General features: G+C 40.1%; 1 protein-coding gene across 3 annotated transcripts in view; it reads right to left on the bottom strand.

Annotated features, from left to right (window-relative positions):
- The window catches only part of CCDC141 (coiled-coil domain containing 141), a 57,418-nt gene extending 56,855 nt beyond the window's left edge, over positions 1-563 (bottom strand). For all 3 annotated transcript variants that reach the window (XM_053947894.1, XM_053947893.1, XM_053947895.1), the window contains exon 1: positions 462-563. In XM_053947894.1, coding sequence (XP_053803869.1) covers positions 462-563 — 102 coding nt within the window. The remainder of the gene's footprint in view (positions 1-461) is intronic.
- Positions 564-15,390: the final 14,827 nt, after the last annotated feature.

Below are 15,390 nucleotides of genomic sequence, written 5' to 3'. Positions count from 1 at the left end.
TTTTTTCCCCCCAGGAAATATTTAATCTATCGAGTTTGTACACTTATTGTGTAAAATTATTACTGAATACAGGTTCAAGTAACTCAAGGAGGCTGAACTGCAATCATCATGCTTTAAACACATTATTATGCCACTCTTCATTTAACTATTTTTAAACAGAGTAAGAGAAATTCCTTCCAAGACCCTACATATTTTGACCAAACTATTGGAAAAACTTTTTGACCAAACTTTGACCAAACTATCGTATTGGAAAAAACCTGCCAGCAACCCAAAAGCCACCAAGAGTAATTGTGAATAGAAACAAGTGTAAGCTTCCAAGAAAAGTCTATTAGATATTGACTAATCAAATGGCCTTGCTGTATCGTGTCATGCTAACTACTCATTTGCAGAGAATATTTAAAAGCGTGAATCACAGAGTAGCAGAAAGACAAGAGCAGACGCGGCAGCAGTTGCTGCCTTACCTTAAGCACAGCTATAACAATACTGGCATCCCCAGCCTGCACAGCAACCGAGCTGACTGTTGTTGTAGAAGGCTTCTGCTCCGAGCTGGCTTCATCTGACATGGCGCTTCACAATGGGACTGCAGACATCAAAGCAGACTTGAGACACTCTCTCAGGGTCCACTGCTCATTTCAGAAAGCGCCAGAGCCGCTTGGATTCATTCAGTGAAACGGCTCAGCTAACACTGATTAGTCTGCCAAAAGGAAAGAACAGGAGGTTAAAAATAGACAACTCCATTGAGTTTATCATTCTTGAGAGAGATTTGACACACCCCTAGTTTGGTAGCATTAAGCTGTCTGTTCTTTTTTGTCACCGTCTGAAGTGTGAAGGGCTTCTTCCACGGACATCACCTGACATCAGTTAAACAAATCAAAAAAAGTTCTCAAATTAAAACAGCTAGGGAAAAAAAAATTGCCATTGATTCTATACTGACAAACCCAGTGTTATGAGGTTTCAAACACGCAACCATCAAACCTACATTTTCACGTTATACCAGTAAAATACTTTCTCACTTACTAGCTACTGAATATATATGTTCAACATGATTCTTCTGCTGAATCAAATTCTTTAAACAGGATGAGTACGTGTATATATATCAAATGCTAAATCAAAAGAAGGGATTTTTAATCCAAAAATACTTAAAGGTATAGTGACCATAACAATCAGAGAAGGAAATCAAGCACTTTGAATCCTTAAGGAATATTTTATTCCTAAGATTAAGATAATTTACCTGCTTTTCAATTTAATCTTTAATTGTTTCTAGAGTCTTCATTTTGTTCTAAACGAGCAAAAGGAAGACCTCTCTAATAGCTGCTTAAACACTGCTTAAGTTTTTTATTCAGTGTGGGGAATTATAGACACGTTTAGATTACAATATTGGTTTGACATATTAATTTTATTGCCATTAGTCCAGAGTATGCCACAAGTTGCCCACACTATGGGACAGCAGCTGCTGGGTTTCCTTCCACAGAACAGCTGAGAAAGTGACACTGGTGTTTAGGCTTGCAGGTCACTCTGGAAAAACAATTCCACCCAAGAAACTACACGCATAAGTCTCCCCTAAGCATCTGTTTGTTTGGTTTGTTTAAAAATATGTAACATTTAAACATTACCTTTCTATATAAACTAGATTTCTAATTACATACAAGAACATGCACACCTGCAATGGAACCAATATCTGGAAGCAAATTCTAAAATAGTTTGGATTAGAATAAACTTAAGGTAGTTACAGGGAATTTCAATTTATGTGTCAAGGTAGGATTTTTCTTTTTGTTTGTTCATTTCTCCCTCCCTCCAATTATTGGCAGATTATATTCTTAATTTGAGCACCACCTTCAAACCATGAGATTCAAACAGGATATGAAGAAGCCCTTTATTGTGGTTTGTGCTAAACAAAATTAGCTTGGCAAAGAAAAATCCATCCCTTGTGCCAAAACACAACCATGAACCCTCAAACTGCCAGCCAAGGAACAAACATCACACAGTTCTCTGAAACACTTTCTACCACCTGTAAGAGACCCAGGGACCCTGCCGCTGAAATATTAGTCAGATCTCCTTGTGACTTGTATGTATTCCTGTAATAAGTATGCAGAACAAAAATTTGATAATTAATCCCAACACAAAACTTGGGAGACAGAAGTCCTAAAGAAAACTTCAGGATTGAAACATAAGAGAGCCCTATTTTGGTTTGAATGGAAGATAGATCCATTCTACAAAACCTGCTAAATACTCCAGCTTTCAAAAAAACATTCCCGAAGACAAGTAAGTTTGGATTTCTTACCCTGCAGGCAGGACTGCACTTGGAGGAGGACAAACAGCACCTGGCTGTTGGAAAAACTAATTAGGAAAACACAGGCAAACCTCTTTTTACTCTTACAAAAGGAGTTACAAACCAATTTTGGTATCATGTCCTTGAGTTTTTGTTCTCTCAGAAGAGCATTCTAAGTGTGTTTTTTTCATGGCACAAGTTGGGCCAATCCATCATCTCCCTGGGGTAGCCAGACATAAGAGCTGCTTTTCACTCAAGTTAAATGTGGTATCATTTTTCGTAGTGCTGACAGCTGGAAATAAGGGAAAAATGCCACACTCAATAAGTTGACTATAAGCAAATTTGGTAACAACTGAGACAAGTGACTCAGAATGTCTGATAACAAATGCATGGATATTGTATTTATTCATCTTATGCTAAGCAGAGAAACATCAGAGTAGTGGCAGAGAAAAGTCATCAAGGAATCAAAACACATCTTAGAACATAACCCTGGGAGGAAAAAAAGAGGATTTTGGCATTACATGATGATGAGCAGTTTCAGCTGTGTCCAAGGGAGCAAAATTTAACAAGCATGCCTTTCTCTGTCTTGTTTACTTATCTGTCTGTTCCTGTCTGAAACAAACAAAAATCCTGGTAGCAGCCAGAAAAAGATGGGCTATTTGTGTCAGGAGAAAGAAGTATTTTCCCTTTGCTACTGCTGTGTGAAAGAAGAGAGTAAGAATAACAAGAAGAAAGGAACATTCACCAGCTGTCCACAGGAAACAAAATTGAACAAAGGAACAAAGGAAACAATCTCAGGAAAACAGAAAAAAAGATCAAGTCTCTCTAGTGTAAGTAATGTCATGTATTATCTGAAACAACTGTATGTAGAAAGGATTTGAGAGGTAAATATTATAAAATTCACTTCATTTTTAACACACTGTGTGTCCAATCTACAGCTTTTTCTCATGTGTAGCAAGCAAAGTGTGCTAATCACAGTTTTGATAGTGATACATAGAAAAAGGGTCTGACTTTGTTGGAGATAAGTTTCTTTCTGTTGAGAGCTTTTAAGCTACTGGCGCACTATGAAAATGCCTCTGGGAGAGAAAAAGCTTACTCCCTGGAGCCTCAAAGACACAAGGTGCTTCACTTTGGTTTGTAAATGTAGTGGGTCTCCTTTTTCTTCCTTGTCTCAGACCCGGGAGAACAGGCATACACAGCAAAGAAGGGAAGGAAGCATGCCTCAGACTTCTGGGCTTCATGAGGCTTGCAAAAAGGTGCTTCCAGTAAACACTGCTTCCACAGCCCCACCTGAAACAGGGACAAAGACATCAGTCCTCTCCAAGACTGTGCTTGTTGCTTTTTACTGGTTCCTATGGTCTTACCTTTTGAGTGGGGACCATTACCAGGTATCATCAGGAATGAGGGCATGAAAGCAAGCAGTCTTGCAAGCCCCCAGGCTCATAAAACAGTCATGGAGGTCACATCAAGGGTGAGCATTGAGCAAAAGGTGGGTCTCCTCCTGGAAGAGGTCTCTTTTTACCCTACACTGGTTGAATAAGTTTCTAGGGTGACAAACTGAAATTCTAACCCGTTATTCCTAAAACCCAAAACCAAGAATGATAAAAACATCCTGGCAACAGTCAAGGGTCACAGGCATGAAGCAGAGGTCAGACATGGATGGCCTGTGGGGATCAGTAACTTGGAATATCATCTCCTTCTTAACACTGAGGTGGAAAGAAGTTTTCTTGCAGAGAGCTGCCCCGGAGAGAAGGTTGACAGGAAACAGAAGGGATCCGCGGCCCTCGCAGACTTTTCTCTTTCACTGAGGGCCAGAGAGACAGGACCAACAGCAGCTGGGCACAAACCAAATTCTGGGCACAGAATTGCAGGGCAAGGACTAGCACAAGCTACTCCACAGCCCCAGCAGGGCCCTGAGACTGGGGAAGTCTGTCCCCCCAAAAACCCGGGAGCAATGGGCACCCACACGGGCCTGGCTCCCCCACAGCAGTGAGGGGTCACTGCTGCCAAGTCCTGGAGGCAGGATGGGAGCTGTGAGCAGGGCAAGAGGGAGAGAAGGGGTCAGCCAGGGTAAACTACATTAACTTCAGCAGGTAAGAGCTGCAGCACAGGCAGAAGGCATTTCTGTGTCAGTTGAGAGCTCAGCAACTTAGGAAAAGGCAGCTCTAAAGCAGCCCAGGACCCTGCTGGCCCCAAAAGGACATTGTCCTGTCCTTGCCATGGAAAAAGAAAGCATAGAAGTCCCAGTAAAGGGCTAGGAAACAGCTGTGAAAAAGTGAAAAAGGGGTAAAAGAGACTACCTGCTTCTCTCCAGCAAAAAGTTTCAAGAACACACTACAGTCCGTGTAGCCTGGGGTATTGTTTCAGTTCCAGAAACAATAGTTCCAAATTGATTTTATTTTAAAACATCAAAGTATACTGAAGAATTATATTCTTGTATATTCCCATTCTTCCTCTGCATCACCCCTAACAAAAACTTTTCTATTCTTTTTCCTTCATCACCTGTCCCGAGTACACTTCATATCACACTAAGAAATCAGCATGAAAAGAAAAAGCTACCCAAAAAGCTACCCCAAAAGCACCATCACACAAAACTGCCAAAAGGAAAGTCATCCCTGTCACACTGAACATCTCTGTGAAAGAAAATAAAGCAACACTGCTAACTGTAAAACCAGCAGTGTATCAGAGATTAGGAAACCAGCAAACACCTTAACACTGCTAATTCAGTGCAAGGGTAAGAGCAAAAATCACTATTTGTTTGCTTCCAATGACAACAACATTTAAAAAAACCCATACAGTAACAGACATGGGGAGCAATGACAGCTGAAACATTTTAGTCCACTGGTTATAAATTTATGACCACTCTTTCATCCTGAAGGTTTCTCTTCCCTGTATCCCTCTTTATGGATCTTAGAGGATTTCCACAATGTATACATGCTATTTGTACCTAGAACCTGTATATAAGAAATAGTGCCTAAATCTCTATTACTTATTGAATGATAGAAAAATCCAGCAAATTTAACTAGGATTAAATGTCACTTCAGCCTCCACATTAATTTTAAGAAAGCTCATATAACCTTTAAATTTAGAACTCCAGATTCTAAGTGTTGTATAAACAAACACCATTCTTTCTAGCATCTGTTATGTAAAAAATTGTCTTCCAGCTCTTTACTAGTCTTATATACAAGATAAAGAGGTATGCAGCACATAGGGACTGCTTACATTTTTATTCATTAGGCTTGAATTCTAGAAGAAGTTATAACTGCCCTCTTTTCAGAAATACAGAAACAACAATAATAAAAATAATAATAAAATTATATAATAATAATACATAACTAATAATAAACAACTAAGCTTGGCAGAAATGCATTCATCTAATCTGCTTTCGTCATATCTTGTTATCTTAGCACATTATTCAAGATGGGCAGCATAAAAAACTAAAGTGTTGGATTCTCCACTTAAGAACCCCTGCAGCAAAACAAATTTCTTGTTCTGAGAATGGATTAACACATTAGTTAGTATGTTTCAGAAAGAAAATTTTCAGAAAGCTTTCAGGAAGAAGTTCCTTGTTAAAACTAACCTCATGCAAAAAAAAAAAAAAAAAACTTCAGATTCTTTACTTGCAGATAACCTTGAGGTAGTTTCGTACAATGATAACCTAGAGGAAGAGGATAAAAAGTTCTTTGAGGAAAGGAAAAGAAAGAGAGGGCAACATGGGCCCCTGCAATAATTCTGAAGCCATTGACAGCTCTGGGTGATTAACAGCTATATCTCAAAGTCAAGCTGTTTGAACAGGTTTCTTCAAATTGAAAGACATTACTTACTTGCTATCATAATTTTTAGCAAGTTTAATTTGATTTTGCTGTCACAGACAATATAAAAAATACAAGTTGGATTTACACCTTTCCTCAAAGTGGCAGCTAGAGAAAAGACAAGAAAGAAGTGACTTGATGACTGTTCGAGTGTACATATAATGGCAAAATATAGACAGTGAAAATTTTAACTTTTGAATGGGGTAAAAAAAAAAAATCAAACAAAACAGAAAACAATTCACAAGGGTGAATCGCAAAGAGATCATGTCTTATTCTCTCTCATGTTCCAGGTGAAGACATCAGCACATCTTCTTAAGTTTACGGCAGAAATGGCAGTGAGGCTCTCCAGTTTCCACAGAATCAGCCAGTGAACAGACTTACCCCATCAGCACCCCTGGAGAAGCTCAACATTTCTGTCTCACTGGGTGTTGTCCAAAACAAATGCTGCGCAGCCTATGGAGCTCTACCCTGGTGAATGCAAAAGTGAAGCCGTTTTAGCAGCTCACAGGTGGCATGGGCACAAGTCAGCCCAGCTGAAAGGTTGTCAACAAAGACGGTGGCCCAGGGTATTCAGCTCTGTCAGGAGGGTGAAGAGACATTAGAGGGTTCATTAGTCCGGTGTTGAGGCTCCAGCAGCAGCAGCAGGAAGAGAAGAGTTTATTACACAGGATTACCGTGTTCCCTTGCCCATGCATGTAAGGAAAGCCAACAGGACTTTTGTTACTGAATTCCTTGGGAGCATTTGAAATTCCTTCCTGATGTGGTGTGTTAGTGCAGTGGAGTATGCACTCTGCACCAAATATAGATGTGAGAGAGGCTACTCTTTCTCTGTAAAGAAGGCAGATTGAGATACAGATTAGTAATCTACATCGAACTCTCAGGGCAGCTAATAAGGTAACTTTGGGGCACTTTGGCCCCATGTCCCTACTTTCTGTGTTTAACTTGCATTTACATTTCAGCTGTATTAAAAGACTATTTCAGTTTAATTTTTTTCAATGTTTATACATAAATACAGATGTATGTACTAAACTTGTGAAAAAAAACATCAGTTAAAAATCACACAGACTGTTCAGAATTCAAGCAGTGTAACTGGGTTCTTAGGACCATCTTTTCACTCTTAAAAGTCTCTGTTCAGACCTATGAAAAACAATCAGCCAGCAGATGCAAAAAGATCAGTATGAGCCATTCAGTTAACATGGGACTAATTAAATAGTTACAATCATGCAAACCACACCAAAACACAAAAGCCATATTGTTCTATTGTTTGGAAAAGTTGAGTTACACAACTTTCAGAAGGCTAAATTTAGAACATGTACACAAATATGTTTCCCAGACACACTTGTAATAGAACATTACTTCATACCTCTGATATTTATCCAGAAAAGAAATATTCAGTAGGGCAGTTGAATTTTAGGTGTTAGAGAACCATGAGGCTTTAGAATCCTTTTTTAAAAAGTCATTTATCAGTGGGGTTATAAATAGCGTGCTGTATTTTGTTTTAAAAAGATAAGTCCATCTTGCATAACTGCTACTTGAAGGTTGACACTACTTAGGATTCCTCTGTATGTTCTGGTCACACCTTGCCCTTTTCCAGACCTTGATACCTCAAACACAGATCCTGCCTGTCCCTTTCAGGTAAGTACCGAATTGTGTCACATACTTAGGAGAGGATATATTGGAATTCCAGCTCCACCCACCCCAGTTTATTTGCCTGGAGCTCCGTTAAACAAATGGTGCTTACCCAATGTACCAGGAGTGTGGCTACAGGTATGAGGATCCTCCCATCGTCCTCCCAGATTAGGTGACCCCTCACTCTACAGAGGTTAGCATATAACACTTCAGAATTCAAGACCCACATAAATCTAGGAAGCATTGCATACAATTAAAAAAAACAAAAGAAAACTCCCCCCCGCCCCAGTACTGTTTAAACACTGAAGAGCAGAGAAGAGGGATTTGTGTGTTCTAGAGCCATTGTTTGCCATCCATAGCAAAAACACCATCACCAAGAGCAGGTGATTTGTTCCTTTTTCTGAGTGCTCAAATTGTTTTGGATTTGAGTGCTGCTGTCTGCAGCAGCAGGTGGGTTCTCCTCTCCTCTTGAACCTCTTCTGACCTGCAGAAGGAGAGATTCAAGGGACAGAAACTCAGGACGAGGACTTTATATAGATCAGTGTTCTTCATGCTGCTTCCAAGGGACACCATGATGAGTGAGCTGCCTGCATGACTGTGTATTACAAGGCACCATGGTGTATTCCTGTAGGGACATCATCTGGAATGAATGTATGCTTATCCTAGTGGAAAACTTTAGGAAAATAAAGCCCCAAAGTGGTTTTAGATTTTTTTTTAATACCCTGGAGTGGCTTTTCTTATGGTCTAACTATGCAAAAAAGCTCTGAGCATGGGAAATTGAATGCAGGTTGATGTCATGTTCATATCATTAGAACAGCATTACCTTCCCTGTGTCATAGCTGCTGCTTTTGATTTCTTCTTCCAGAACCTGAAAAGTGAGGTGTTCTCCTCCCTTCTTCTGAGGGTTTGAACCTGCTGTGTAGGTCTTGGTTACTGAGAAGTTGTCATCTCCTACTGCTCTATGCCTGCCTGGGTGGATGAGGTAGGGTAGGGATGCTGTATTCTTGGGTAAGAAGTAACAGCAAAAATGAGAGATGAGAAGCACTCATTTTTATCCTGCAAGCTTCAGCTTTTGTTTGAAACACCACTCAGGGAGTGGCAATGTACTTCAAACTCATAATGGGCCATCAGTTGTCTTTGCCCATGCTTGCTACTCCAGTGTGTCCTCACAGCTGGGCCTCTACTGTTCCAGGAATTATTCCTTCCCCACACACAAATAAACAAGGATCCAAGGTGTTCTCACGTCTTTTCCCAGTAGAGGACTCGATAGTCTATGAACTAGGACCATAAGGAATAGAGAGCTCTGTTAACTTGGTGTTCTGCACATTTGGCTCACTTGGGCACCAGGACTGGGTACCCTACACAGAGTAGGACCTGGGCAAGTGTACTTGAACAAGAAACTGCTACAGGAGGATTTCTGTCACAGATTGGGATCCTGAAGGGATTGATTTCAAAAGCATAGCAGCCCATGCTCCCAGGCCAGAGACAAGTGTCACTTTTCCACACCACTGCACCCAGTGCTGTAATACCACCAGAAGACTCTCTTCCCCAGATATATGCACAGAATATCACTACCTTTACCTGGCTGTAGCAGCGGTCTGCCAGCATGTCCTTGTTGGATTTGTCTGTAGATTCCAGGGACAAGGACCCTGGATCAGCTCCAGAAGGTGCATACTCTTTTGGCATCTCCCATGATGTGATCCCAGATCTGAAAGCCCATCTTGGCAGGGCATTCCCATCTGACAGTCTGTTCAGGCTACTTATATTGGTTATGTGGATGTAATGTTGCATTCCTATGCTTTGCCACATGTCCAGAATGTTTCTCTCAGGACAAAAGTATTTTCCTGTGAAACATAGAATAATTTACTTTTGACCACTTAATCTGATTTCTCAAACCAGCTGCTTCTGAAATATCAGTCCTCTAGTGAACTCTGCAGTCAGCTCCTTGTCGCCTTCTGCAGAGAAGGCGGGCGACCTGGTTTCAAGACACAGCACGGCGACCCGGCCTCGCCCGGGTCACTCAGTGGACCGAGTGACAATGTGGTGGATGGTCAAATGGCGTTTATTATCTCATCTCGTGAGGTTAAATAGTCAAGAGGGTCTTACTACGTCAAAGGGGGACGGTGGGTCTGGCTAGGGTTAGTAAGGAGTGGAAAACTACTGGAGTTAGGAGGGGCTGCATGCTTCAGGGGTGATTGATTACCTATAGCAGGATGAGGGGGTAAGGGTCTTGCTTTCCGTCACATCCCGAGATTTTCCGTTCGCCTGTCCCTATCTACCACAGCTCCTTGATTAAGGATCCCCATTGCTTAATTACCTTGAATTTCACACTTGAAAATAGACTTACCTGGGACAATAATCACCATCTTTGTTTGAAAAAAGGACAAAAATTGAGTTTTAATGGTATGGTGGATACAAGATGTGATGATTTCACATTGTGGAGACAAAGGGCAGACAAATATTATAGTTGAAATTTGCAATCAGAAACAAAACTGCACTTGGGGCCCTTTATATATAATGGGATTGGGGAAGAGAGGAGAGGAAATACCAAACCAACTACAACTGTAAACTTCTTGCATCTTTCAAATGGCACAAAGATTCTTGCTTTGTTTTTAACCTTAACACAATTTCAGTGTTAGAACTCGGGAGGCAGAGTCCTGTGGCATACATGCTCAAGCATCACTTGCCTGATGTTATGGCCTGAGAGCAGTTCTGTGCTCTCACTGACTAATAACATTGCTAGGATGCTGAGGTAAAACTCTCATAATGCAAAATATGAGAGGCTTTGACTGGCCATATTGAAAATTAATGGACATTTTTACAGAAAGTTTACAGGAGAATTGTGGTGTCACTGCTGTGCAGTAGGTTTTGCTCCAGTCTGCTCCTGTCCTCTAACCTGCAACTGACCATAATCAGCATGTTACTTTGAGGCCATGAGGTAAAAGAGGTGTATATCAAGAAAGTTTAAAATAATAACAATTGTAATTGTTGTAATTTGCTAATGTAATTGCAAATCTCCACTGTTTCATATTTGTCTATTTTTGCACTGGTTGTTAAAAATAATGCAATATGTTTCACAGTACTATTGAAATTTTAAAAAAAATTCTTAAGTAATCCTCTCAAGTTGCATGATGGAATATTAGACTTTTTTACAGTTATACAGTTCCTGTGGGCTATTTCTTTAGATAAATCAAGAGAAAATTTATTTTTTAACTATTTCACTACCTCCATTTTTTAACTTGCAAAGCTTGAATCCAACACAAGGATTTCCAGGAGAGAGCTGAAAGACTGAAATTCACATTTTAATGAGGACTCCCAGAATTTGGCCTAAATTAACAGAGACTTCTGAGGAGTCCTCTGTCTTCTTTTCATTACATGCGAGTCTTTTCAGAAGAAGAGACAGATGATGTACTGTAAGTCATCCCTTGTCAATGCAGCAGGATCTGCAGTAACCATGTTTCAAAACCTTGCCTTCAGTGTTCCCAGGATAAAAATACCATGCAAGAGTACTTGATGGGTTGTGTATCTTTTTTTTTGTCCACTTGATCTGATATTTGATAATTATCCTGTAACTAAACTCCTTTGTCTATGTTAGTTCTCACTGTGTGAATATTCCTTCTTTTTGCAGTTTGTTTGATTAACTGACTTCAAAGGATGAGCTTGATCTTCCAAAACATTAAAGGCCACCTACTGAAACCAAAAGATTTTTATAAATATTTTCACTGTATGTGAAACACTTACACCATTCACCAAATGGTTTTCCCCCCTTTTTTTTTTTTGCTTGCGTCTGCCCCATCATCTCAGTGTTCTCAGCTGTGCTTTTTATATCTTCCTCATGTGCACATGATTTTCATGACTATAACGTCTTGCCGCTCCTTCACATTGATGTTTCCTTTCTAGCAACACTGTGAAGAGGGGAAAGCAGCTGCCACCCCCTCCCAACACACACTGGCAGTACCAACGATTTCATCCCAGAAGTAAACTCCTCTTTGGAAACAATGAAGAAACTCTTTAAATGTCTGTTGGATCACTCTTTGATGAAATTGCTGCTGAAGAAGAGAGTTTAGTGGTATAGACACATGGACATACCTCTGATAAAATCCAGAAGACAAAGCAATACCTAGAAAGGAGGTAATAGCTAACAGTAAATACAAAATCAGTCCAATAGTTTACATTTCTTCCACCTGCAGGAACAAATGCCCTGGCTTCTTCATGTGTGGCTAGTTCTGCAGAGGCAATGCACCATGAAATGATGCTTGCAAACAGCAGCTACCTAACAAATTGGCCACATGCAGTGAGTGGAAATAAAATCCAACAAGGCTCATTGAATGCCTGGCTCACTGCAGCCTTTTGATGCCATTTCAAGTAAAGCACTAATATTAACCCTGGCTTACATGTCACAAATTAGTGTGTTCCTTTGGATACATTAGTCCTGGGGAGGAGGAGAGGAGGAAGGCCATGCTCTGAGAGGTACTGAGTGATATAAAGCAGACAGTGGCATCACATTCACATCATCACCACTGATATGTGGAGTGGCACTCAGATGTGTTGAATACATTGCACAATCCTCACCCTGCTGAGCCCAGCTTGCAGTTATGTACCCTCCAATAGAGGCACACAGAGCTGTATACAAGGGTTGAGAAAAAGAACAGGTTGCTCTCAGTACCAGTTTGGAATATGGCTTGTTCCCAAGTCTCTGAAAGTCAGACTCGTATCACACAATCATATAAAATATCAAGTAACCATGCTGTAGGCTTGCCTGTAAAAATGGCTGAGACACTACTCTCCTTCCTAGTAGTCTAAAATCCTTAAGGGGAGAATGGAATGTTAAAAGATGCTTATTACACATAAATCCTGGCACAATATTTGAGAGAAACATTCTCCTCAACAGCCCACTGAAACTCTGCAGCCTCTTACCCTATGAGGCACAGGAATCATGAGCAATCCTGGCATGCCTGGAAATTCAGCAATGACAGTGGGAATATGTTGTCACCCAGCGTCTGCAACTCACACTAGGAAAATGAACATGGAAACAGAAACCCCAAAATTGAGATGGCAACTCATTCACTGCAGACCAAGCATAACATGGTGAACCATGCCTGAAAATTACACCTTTGAAATTAACACACTGACTACTCCTGCTAAAATGGAGAACACCAAAACATAGGTGTTTTGATAGGTATTTGCTCATGTTTCATTCTGATACAGTGTCTCAAGTTACAGGTCTTTTCTCAGTTCCTCCAAAAGTCTGTTCTTAGAGCTAAGATAAGCTTTCCTCTCCAGTTTATTTTCATAATTTATAGATGATTAGAATAACCATTTGGTGTAAAGTCTAGGAAAAGGCTCAAGAGTTTTTAAGGCCCAACCTATTCAAATGGAGCCACCGATTCTGAGGACTGACTGAAGTCTCAGGGCTGTTCTCCCATGAGCTGTCACAGCCTTATTCCAAGCACAAAACACATCTACACAGCTGCCCAAGCATCTTCCTGTGTGTGTTCTAGGACCTACAGCTACCATGAAACCTTTTCACTATTTTCTAACCCGCATAATGCATGTTGCCTTCTGACACTGACAGCATTGTACAAGACTGGGATTTGCATGTCATTATTTTTGCAGAAAGCCCATGACAACCTCGCTTTGTGATCGTGACCTACTGACACTTTTTTTTTACTCTGATGGAAAAAAAATGTTCCCCTCATCTTTTTGTCAGCTGGCACTGATATCCTTGGCCAACATGATGGAACAAGAAGTGCTATATGATCCTGCTCTGCACACAGCCCTTCTCCACCCACTGCTGCACCTCCAGAGTGGCTTTATTTGAATGCTGAATCAGTCAGTCCCACAAAGCTATAGAAGTCCATGGTCCAAATCTATTTCTTTTCCAAGAAAAATGTAACCCATTAATCCTACTGAACACAATATAAAGTTAAGTGGTGAACAGCATCAAACATTCTTACGGACACTAATACAACAATCCACACACATTTTGCAATAAAAGCTTGTAGGTATAAGCATTTTCTATGGCTGTCAGTCTGCCCAACTGATGCCCTAGGAAAAAGGGATGGCACATACTGAGTTGATCACCTTTCCATTCACTGTCACAAAACTGCACACTCAGGATTACGTTATCAGCAAGAGCAACAAATAGTCATATTTTAAAATATTTCAAATAAATCCAAATTTGGCTAACAGGAACACAGAAAATCTCAGTGCTCATTTCATTACTACGAAGAGGATTGACGCCATCACTTCCAAGTCATTAGTTGTAATGTACCGAGGGGCATAACAATTACAGTCCTTACAATCAATCCTTCCCTTTCTGTGGGTATCTCCCCATCTCACACCTTACAGCACTGTACCCTCCACTGCACATGATCTATGTTTAAAAAATCTGAAACATTTGCATCTTTTGGAATTCCATTGTTTGAATTATTTTTGCAACCAAAAAAAATGCAGAGGAATAGCTACAAGTAGAGCCACCTTTCTTTTCGCAGTAGTAAGTGCACAGACAAGTAACAATGGATTACTTGAGCAGAGGGTTTTTTGCTTTTTAGTAAATCTGTATCTCATTGACTTTGTGGGCTATTAAAGGTTGTCTCGTTCTAAAGGTTCAGTACCAAGTACAAACACAGAGGATGGAGTAAGAGTAAAGATCAGCACAAAAATCCCTCTCAATCAGTTACATTCAAAAGCAGTATTAGCAGAAAACATTTATTCTATTGTTTCAGTAAGCTAGGAAGTTCCAGAGCTCACAGGATTTGAAATACCTGGCAGACTCTCGTGCAACCTGACTTAGAAAACTACTTGCCCTCATTTCTGATACATAGAAAGTGGGCAAATGGCAGAGTGCTGGTAAACAGCCCTTTGCCAGACACTTGATTTGCCTAAAGGCAAGGAATTCCAGAGGAAGAGAGCAGAAAGGCAAAGCAAAAGCTGGCACAGCCCAAGATGCTGTACTGGAGACTCAAGCAGTCAACGGGGTGAAAGTCAGGATCCACTGGCCCCTAGGAATGTCAAAGGACAGATAAGAGCAGCGCCAAGATTGGACTACACACACTGAGCCAAAATTAACATCAGGGTTACTGGGGTGAGCAGTCATCAGTCCCAAGTTGTGCATGCAGCTGTCACAGGAATGAGTGAAGAGCTGCTGATACTGCCCTGGGTTTACATGCAGCATTGAGTCCTTAAACATAGTAAAAAAAAAAAAAAAACTTTAAAAACCCTAAAATAAAATAAAAACCTGAAAATAAAGTGTTTGTAATACTTGCTTACTCTAATATTTTAATGAGATTTTATACTGCAGACCATTATTTACTGTAACCATATCCAATTTACAAATGCTGCAGAACTGGAGACACAGTGCTTATTAATAACTATATTAATTTACTTATGTGTTTGCGCTTTATATTAAATATATGCATACTTTTCATGTTTCAGTTCTTTCTAAATGAATTTATATCCTCCAAATATTAGCTGTAATAACATCAGCTTTTTCAAATGCAATTAAACAACTAAATTGAATTTGAAAAGACTGTATCAAAAAAGGTCTCTTTATAAATAAGGTCTGTAAAACTTCAGTTAGTTCTAAATTAATATTAAAGTAATATTTTAACATTGCATTAAGTGCATTAAAAAAAATTTTATTTCCTCTGCCAAAACACCCTAAGAGGAAAAATACCT

This window comes from Vidua chalybeata, chromosome 7 (genome assembly GCF_026979565.1).
Source record: "Vidua chalybeata isolate OUT-0048 chromosome 7, bVidCha1 merged haplotype, whole genome shotgun sequence".
Taxonomy (NCBI): domain Eukaryota; kingdom Metazoa; phylum Chordata; class Aves; order Passeriformes; family Viduidae; genus Vidua; species Vidua chalybeata.
This window is presented reverse-complemented; position numbering and strand designations above follow the sequence as displayed.